General features: G+C 37.6%; 1 protein-coding gene across 1 annotated transcript in view; it reads left to right on the top strand.

Annotated features, from left to right (window-relative positions):
• Positions 1-7,613, top strand: part of ZNF385A (zinc finger protein 385A) — a gene marked incomplete in the record, with an annotated part of 148,473 nt that extends 140,860 nt beyond the window's left edge. The window contains 3 exon segments of the mRNA XM_072406335.1: positions 451-629; positions 2,026-2,121; positions 3,026-7,613. Of these exon segments, the coding sequence (XP_072262436.1) occupies positions 451-629; positions 2,026-2,121; positions 3,026-3,253 (503 nt within the window).
• Between the last annotated feature and the right edge of the window lie 2,021 nt (positions 7,614-9,634).

Genomic DNA, 9,634 nt, shown 5'->3' with positions numbered 1-9,634 from the left:
CAGGTGTGTTTGTTTTATTGCAGAAGAGATATATCCTGCCCTTTCTGCAATAAAGTGCTACCTGTTTGCAATATTTTCCTATTCCGGTTTAGTTACACTTTAACTACAAGACTTTGAGCAGCTTTTGTTTAGTTGCACCTGGAATGTATTTAGCTGATTTTAACTGTAAGTATAATTAGGATTGAAGAGTAATATTTTAATAACATGATTTAATTAGACATTATGTAATTAGCTTCAAATATAGGAGAAGTATACATCACTTGATAAATCCAGACAGCCATCTGCAGTGATTACCATAATAAGTAGTTGAGAGTCACATTTAGCTTCTAAGCCACTGACTGAACCCATTGGTATGAACGGGTAATTATCTATCATCTGACCTTCAGCAGTTTTCTAGATTAAAGGGAAGTCTGATATCATTTCATTTTGTCATCTTTTCTTTTAATAAAGGTACCAAGCACAAAACTATCCTTGAGGCTCGAAGTGGTCTGGGCCCAATAAAAGCCTATCCTCGGCTTGGAGGGTTAAACAGTGGGTCAACGGGAACGGTTGATTCCAACAACCAAGAGAGGACTTTTCACTGTGAGATCTGTAATGTCAGAGTCACCTCAGAGGGCCAGCTTAAGCAGGTATACATTCTGCATATATTACTATAAACTACCGATGACTTTCCTTAGTATTACACTAAAGAATATCAGCTTTTGTTTTGTGAAATTTTATTTATATATAGAGCTGGTAATAAACCCAAAAGAATCTTTGAATCACATTTTTATTAATATTATTGGGTTTGCATAGGAATTTCTTATTATTATTTATTTGTCAAATAAATTAATCTACACAGCATTGTTCTAAGTGTCAGTGACAAACTCCTCCTGTGATGTATGGCTGCAAAGAATGAGAGGAGCCATTTTTTAGAGCTTAGATTTCTGATGGCTCTGTGCCACTGCCCCATCGCCTGCTTCTGTCTGGAAAAGCAATTAATATTCTAACACGTGGTTAGGACCTTAAGGTTGCTTTCACAAGACCACCAGAATACCTTCCATCTTGACCATCAGATTACAGGGTAGAAACCCTCAACTTAAGCCTTATTTCATCTTCTAACTTTAGTAAATAAAAAAAAGGGGTTCTTTTATTTCATGTTGCATGTGCCAACTTAAAGAAAATTTCATTGAATTGCACTAGTTAACCAAAACAAAAATAAATGTGTCACTAAGTGAGCTAAAGCAGTGGTCCCCAACCTTTTGCACATTGCGTACCACTAAATGCATGGGCTCTAAACCGTGCATGTGCGAGAAACCGTGTGTCACTCAAAGGGGAAAAAACTTCTCCCCAGAGTGACGTCATGATGCCAGAACCTGCCCACCGCCCCGGGCCTGCAATGTCAAACATGGTCTGCGGCTCCGGCCAGTGACCGCTTCGGAGTTGGGGACAACTGAGCTAAAGGATATATATATATATATATATATATATATATATATATATATACTGTATATGGAGAGAGAAAGAGTTAATCTATATATAGATGTTTTCTTATTAACATATCATCTTTTGATTAAATCCATGAATAGTGTTATTTAACACACTGGAAAGTCTCCAGCCCTGAGTTTTCACTGTAATGAAAATAGATTGTTAAAGAATCCCTGCTTTCCAAAAACAGATAATGAGTTTTTACAATAGGCTTTTTTTATTTTTGTTGGGTGAATGTTATGTAGGGACGTGAGAATTGATTCAGAGATGAGATAAATCACCAGTTTCTGTTACAGATAAGTGTGATGTGTGGAGAATGACACAACTCAAAAAATGTAATAATTGTGCTTTTATTCATTGTGTATTCATCGCAGAATAAACAAGCCTTAAACTCTTTATTTTACTAGTCTTAATAAACTAAATAATAACTGAAAACATGGGTTTAAAGGCCCTGCAGTCAGTTTGTCTTGTTTTATATGTCTCAAAAGGTTAAATGCAAGGTTGATTTGTGTGGTGTTTATTTATAAACTACATAATGCATTTGTCTTTCTGTATCAGCACATATCAAGCCGAAGACATCGTGATGGAGTGTCAGGGAAACCCAACCCACTACTGAGCCGGCACAAGAAACAGCAAACCCTTCAGGAACTTACGGTTAGTCAGTGCTCAACCCAGAAATTTTTTTATGCAGGGTGGGAAGAAAATTTAGGTGGGTGGCAGCCCCTGTATTGTGACCCAGCTGTTCAGTAATCACCCAAAAACAGCTGGGTGGTTACTGAAATGTGCCGGGTGGTGCACCCGGCTAAAAGAGGCTGGTGAGAACACTGGGTTTGTACCTTGGAGACTTTAAAACCTTCATGTTGAGGAAATCATCCAGTATTATCTCCAAACCTCAAACATGTCATTAAATATAGACAAGTGTCATGCAAATTCATCAGTTTTTCACCTATACCCTATTTCAAGCTTTTGGTAAGCAACTAGCATGCATTAAGAGAACATCCTAGCATGTTAAATGCTTAAAAAATCTTCATAAAGCACTTTACATCAAATCTAGTTTTGAAATGTATTTTAATTGCTTAGTAATGACATGAAAAGCACTTATCTTTCACTCTTTTTATTGATGTTTGTTGTGAGTCCTGGCAGTTAGGAGAAGCTGACAATCACACATCACTGCAGCAGGTGCTACGTTGAGCATCTGAAAAAAGGCCACTTGTCAGTTACAGGCCTGTAGATTCGGTCCTGTTACTAAATCGATTAGGTTTGTCTAAAGCAAACACGTGAGAAAGGAAAATTTCTCATGTGTGTATCTGATACACACTAAGATTTTATAAAGTTTACAATAAAGATTACTTATGGTTTTTACCAGTATACATATAGTTCAGATACATTGCTCTTTTATAGGTATACATGATAGGCTGTATGGAAATGTGTATTGGTGATGTAAATACACAAATGAATATGTTTCAATAAAGTTTTTATCCATGAGAACTATATCATTTAAAAGTGTTTGCTTATAATAATAATATTAATTATTAACAAATGCTGATTTTTTTGACAGGCCAGTCTGGTGTTTCCGAAGGACCTTTCTAAAACACTTTCTGCAGGTCTTCTTCCCAGTCCACTTGCAGTGGCAATGGCAGCTGCTGCTGTTTCTTCTCCACTAAGTTTACGTCCAACCGCCACTCCTCCTCTTCTTCAAGCTCCACCACTGACACACCATATGCTTCGACCAGCTCCCGGGCCCATCAGAACTGCACATGGCACTATACTTTTCTCTCCTTACTGAGGACCTTCTTTCACAATGTCTCACTAATCCACTGGAACCTGAACCTGCACCTAGACAACCAGGCCAGGACTTTACCAGCTGCCTCCAGCTCATCTTAAACTCTTCCCTCCATAACTGGAATACTCTGGCAACTTACAAACCCAGCTTTTCCCAGTACACAAGCAGCAACAGAGCCACTTGTGGATTTCTGAAGGTCTTTAGAGATCAGGCTTAGGCCTAAATGATGGACTCCTTGGCCAGTGGAAAGAACAATGTCTCAGGTTCTGCTTAAAGCAATGGATAACCTTGTGGCATTTTGGATACTTATTGGGTTAAATGACTCAATAGGCTGTGACTATGAAATAACCGGGAGACATGCTGTATAGAGACTAGTTCTCAAGTGCTGTAGAGGTGTTTGCGCTGCTCTTTAAATAAGCCACCTCTTTCACACCGAGAATGAAATCAGCATCTTCTGACTGGCTCTTGTGCTTTACAGCATTCTCTCTGCTCCAACCTTGGCTCATGTGATGTTTCAATTTGTTTCTCTTCTGGACAGAAATTGCTTTTTTTTCTTTTTTCTTTTTTTTAACAATAACTTCAGGGAAATGGCATATGTTCTTGATTTACAGTTACTAAATCTGCTCATACATATTGTAATCACTACGTTACACAAAAAAAAAGTCTTGTACTGGACTGTTTAACGTCTGGGAAAAATGGGAACTTGTGATTTCTTTAAATGTACAATATTAGTGAAAGTTTCCTATGCAGTTCTCCCTTGGACCACAGGGTGTCAACACTGAACCATTAGCCATAGATATGTTCTATCCCCCTTAGACACTCTCTGTGGTATCAACTAACCAGAAGCCGCTGGTTTGTGGTGCTACAGCACCCAGCATGACCTTGCAGCTATTTATTAGCTAGTTATTAGCAGGACATGCTGGTAATTGTGCTTTTACAACTGCAGAGCCACGGCTTACATAAACCTACGATAGACTGTAGATTTTTATAGTTTGTTTTAATGTGTCTTCCTATAATGGTGGACAAGTACTGTATAAGTACTGTAGCTAGAGCTAATATTATCTATATATCACTTGTTTCTACAAGGCACAATAGGCCACATAACATGAACATGGAGCTGAAACAAGGAAACCATTACAGAATGTCAGTAGAGAGTAGTAACATACAACAGCTATATATTTATATATTATAGAATTCTACTGTTGATGACTATACATTTGGTAATTTGCAGGCACTTGCTTCCCTGTCTATTATCCCCCTGTATGGTATGTCAAGGTAAACTATGTATGGGTAAAATCCCAAGTTCCAGATTAGTTTGGTAGCTGTAAGGGAGATGCTATATTTTGCTCCGTCCATCCCCTGGCCTGCACTTTCTAAAAAACATGGAAACAATGCAATGATGCAGCTATGATCAGTCACAGAAATATCCCACTATAATGGAAACTGAGATCAGTGAAACCCAAAACCTTTTCAATAAATAAAATAATCCATATTTTAGCCAATCTTTACAATCCCTAACTTATCCCAATGCTAGGTATCTTATCTATGGCATGTGATCAAAATCAGCAAAGAGAAGCTGCTTTATTTTTTTCTATTTAAGTCAGGATTAGATTGTATGGCTGCAATGGGCTTGATTTATTAAAGCTCTCCAGGAGAAGGTAGACTATTCCTGGAAGAACCTGAGTCACCCAGCAAACCTAGAATGGATTTGGTTCAACATTCAAAGCATAATCAATAACGCCAATTAAGAACAAATGATTTTTAAGGAATCCATTCATCACCAATAATAGTCTTTCTTCTCTAGTCTAGAAGAGCTTTAATTAATCAGGTCCAATGTGTACAGTTTATGGATTTCTGTATGTGGCTAACATTAGATATGCCTCCCTATGGTGAGTTTGAATGAGACAGTCACAAAAGATTGTTTTCAGTGACAGTAATCTAAAGTTGCGTACACACGTCAGATTTTTCTCGCCCGATAATCGGCATCGGCCAGATATCGGGCGAGAATCTGGCGTGTGTACAGTCGGCGTCGTTCATCGTCCGTGGATCCGTCCTGGCGGATCCACAAACGATGAACGACGAGCGATCCTAATGCAAGGGAAGGGGGAGAGCGCGCAGCAGGGTGCCGCTCCATCGTTCTCCCCCTCCCCTCTCCATAGAGCAGAACGGTGCTGTATGTACAGCACCGTTCATGCATCATGTAGTCCTTTGTCGTTGGAAAGGATCGTGAAAGATTCTTTCCAACGACAAAAATTGCACGTGTGTACGCAGCTTTAGGTGTGTAGATAGCCTAAGAACTGGATGTCAAGATGATTATTTTACCCAGGGATAAAAGCAACTAAACATAGGAAGGCTGGAGAAGAAGGTGGGATGGGGCCACTAGAGTGACAGTTAAATGCAAAGTTAAAACTACTGATTGTTGTGACATGCATTTTAATGAAAGTGACATTTGTTTGTTCATTTTCATCATATGCTGAGATCCAAGTATTTGAAAAGTTTACTATAAGTCCTCATTTGCACAGTAGTTCACATTCATCAGCTCACCCATTTCTGATGATGTGCTATTCTTTCTAAAAAGCACACATGGTGCACCTTCTTTAGTTCACAGTGCTGCACCACAAGACATCACACTATAGTTCTTTGCAGTGCAGTGTTCTGTCGAACGCGGTGCAAGTCCTAATGCAGAGCATGGTAATGCGCAGCCAATCTGTGTAAATGGGCCCTAAGACTTTGGACTGATGGGATATCATGCTCTAAAGCGTGTCAATATATATTAGGTCATTCCAACCAACCTAAAATTGATTTTCAACACTTTGAAGCTTTTCTATGGTGCATTGTTGCTGTTAGCTTCTCCTGGACTCTTAATACATTGTCATTGTGGTAGCAATATCTGCCAAGCACTGATACTTCTATATAAGTGTGAGCCCAAGTTAGACCACATCCACAGCCAGCCCTTGATGAGAGCAAGGAATGTTGTACTCCAGGCCACAAAAATAATATGCTTGGTCAGTTCAAGAGTAACAAGTTCTGATCACCACTATTTTAGAGGATTATATAAGTTCTTAATTCAAATATAAGATTTAAACTATCCTATCTGCTTGTGATCTGTTATTTAGAAACATGGTTGGTTGGTTCTTTCCTTCTACAACTGCTTGGTTTTACACTTAATATGTTATATGGTACGGTCTAGAATAATAATGATCTATATTGTAATATTTAGGACATAGATGTATGCAAGCCCTAAGAGCACTGTAAACATAAATGGAGGCAAGTTCTCTAAAGAGTCTATTTATAAAGCAATGAATCTGACATTTACTGGAACATACCTTGGGGTATAATCAATTACTGCCATTGAAACTCATGGACCTGGAAAATTGTCCACCAAGGAATGTTTCAGTGAATGTCATATCCACTGCTTTATAAATAGACCCCTAAGTGTTATAACAATAGTAACCTTTGAATTGGATGCTATAGTTTTATATTTTAAACACAATTTGGGATCCCAAAAATGGGAAAATGAACAGCCGAGTTTAAAAAAATTCATACACTGACATTTTACTCCATACATTTTAAGCACTTCTGAAGTTAGCGGTCCTTATGCAGTATTACTGAATAAGATAATTTGATTAGCTAATATATGAAATGAATAAAACACAGAGATAAAAACACTTTCCCCTAGTCTGATGTGCACTGAGAAATAACTTCCTTTCCTTGATTTTGTCCAACACGCAGCCATCTACCCCATGCCCCTATCTCCCTTTTCAAGCTAGTCTTGCCTTATGCTATTGATTTCAGGACAGGATCTGGAACTTGTCTCTGCTGGGGTCATATAATTCTAGAATGAGGTACATTAACCACGTTAGAAACTACTTGCACAATTTATTTGTTGTCTGCAGAAAAGGCTTGTGTATTTTGACAATCGTTTTATTTATTTGAGATTTGAATTCTTCCTGAAGACTATGCAATTCTTCCTGTGACACATATGTATTTCTTTGTCTCCATATCTGACATGTATGTACTGGTACATCACCTCTCAGCCATCACAGCTGCTTGTGTCAGTGGATATAAGCTGAGGGAGGGCTGGAAATGTGGCATTACCACTAAATGTATGAAAAAAAAAATTACATGTGTACTTAACATGTACTGCCAGCTGCTATAAGATCTAATTGTAGTCAATAGACTGACATGTAGCAATAAGTTAGGGACAAGATGAAGTCATTGTATAACCACTGTCAAACAGCCCTTTAATAGCCAAAGAGCTCATAGTTCCAAACCTGATGTGATAATGAGAATCAGTGCACACTCACCAGTTTCCCTGTGTAAAAAAATTAAAAAAACAATAAAGTAGATGTCTTTACCAGTTTATTTGTGTTGCGGTGTTATGTCGGGTGTGTTCTTTGTGCATTAGATGTTCGACTTTATTTTAACCTTTTGTAGCGGAATGTAAACGTGTTCAGTGAACTACAAATATCCTGGTAGTGCTGGTATTCCTCATGCACTGCTGATTTTGTGCTGTGGTTTAGATCTCTAGTGCCTACCATTTTTTTGTTCGATTGATCACCAGCAATTGTGACCACAAATGAAATCTCCAACAGAGAGGTCCCAAGTAAAAACCTGAGAAAGGCTTAAATATTGTTTCAATCTGTTGCAAACTTAAAATAAGAATGTTTTTCCTGGAGTTCCGCATTAATAAATGTAGTGAATCAATGGGTCTGTGCAAGAAGACCAGCGTTCAATCACAACCAATTAACAATAGAAATGGGTATCTTGAATTGTTTCACTTGGCAGGTTATGCTCTTGGTTCTAATAAAATGATGATTTGCATACAACAATAAAGAGAATTTCCTCCCAAAATGCCCACTCAAGCTATGGGTTTATGATAAAAAAAATATAATAAATGAAAAAAATGTATTCAACAAACAGATCAGTAGATAATGATGTACTGTAAAAAATAAGTATATATTGTCACCTTTAGAATTTACTTTAGGTGCTTTACAATTCTGCACACCAGTCACTGATATGGATTTGGTGAAATTCTTATTATGCCTGCATGCAAAATTCCTCCATTTGTAGAATGTTTATAAGCTGCTTGTTGAAAATCCACTAACTACATTGTAATAACATTCAAATCAGGGCGTTGGACTTTGCCAGTCCTTAATATTCTATTTCCTTTTTTGGAGCCACTTCTTGGTGGATTTGCTAGTGAGTTTCAGATTATTATCTTGTTGAAAGATCAACTTCCAGTTTAAGTTAAACTTTGGGACAGATGGCCTTTCTCTTCACATACTTTGATATGATGCAGATTACAGTAGTAAAATTAATGAATGCAAATTGCCAAGGCTGTGAAGCTGCAAAAGAAACCCAATCCACAACATTTTTAACACCAGTTTTCAGAGCTGAGGATCTTCTTAAATAGTTTCTTCCTATTGTATCAAACATTACATGGCATATCCATATGTTTGAGAGTAAACTAGTCTTGTTCTAGTGTTCTATTTTAACAAAAGAGTCTTTTTCTTGGCGTACCTACCATGCTGATAAAATTGATGCAATCTTTGCAGATGCAATAATTTTGACACCAAATGATGAAAGAGTTGTCTGTGGATTAGCAACAATGGATATGCTGAACTAGCCAGTCATAGACAGATTAACAATTATAAAAATTGTAATCCATTTATAGATTGTTTTGCTTAGCCAATCATTTTAATTTCCTAACCTATTCGGATGTTATCTTCGGCATGTGATAAAAACCAGCAAAATGAAGATGCTTTCAAATGTCCTTTTTATTGTACACCCGATCCTAGCTACATATTGCGAATCTACCTGTACACAAAATGATCTGGCCACTGACCTCAAGTTCTAACTCAGCTACAGCTAAGTTGTACAGGTAGATGTATCCTAAAGCCGTATGATCTGTCATGCTTGATATGTTAGTATATACCTGGGCATTCTGAGGTGTTCTGAGTTTTTCTGAAAGCTAAGCTTAACAGAAATAACTGCAATGCGCAAGGTGTCAGAAAACACCATCTAACACATCTCAAAAAAGCTGCATGCTGTAACAGAGAAAAAAAGGGTAATGATCACAGTTTTCTGCATTGATGCATGATTTTCGTGCATGATGGACATAGGAGTATACCATTAGTGGTTTGTGTACCCTAAGCCTTGTCTGGGGACATATACCTTGCATAGAAAATATAAAACTAAAAAAAAACTAAAAAAAAGATAAAAAACTGTATATATACAGTACCTGCAATGGCTTTATGTTTTATTTCTCTGTCCGTCCTCATACAAGAGTCTAGAAATGTTTCAGAGTGATTGATCTCATGGGGTGATTTAGAATCATGAAACAGGACAATAGTGCCTTGGATAGTTAGCATAATTGGCCTT

This window comes from Pyxicephalus adspersus, chromosome 1, assembly GCF_032062135.1.
Source record: "Pyxicephalus adspersus chromosome 1, UCB_Pads_2.0, whole genome shotgun sequence".
NCBI lineage: Eukaryota > Metazoa > Chordata > Amphibia > Anura > Pyxicephalidae > Pyxicephalus > Pyxicephalus adspersus.
Note: the sequence above shows the minus strand (reverse complement) of the source record. Positions and strands in the feature narration are given on the sequence as shown.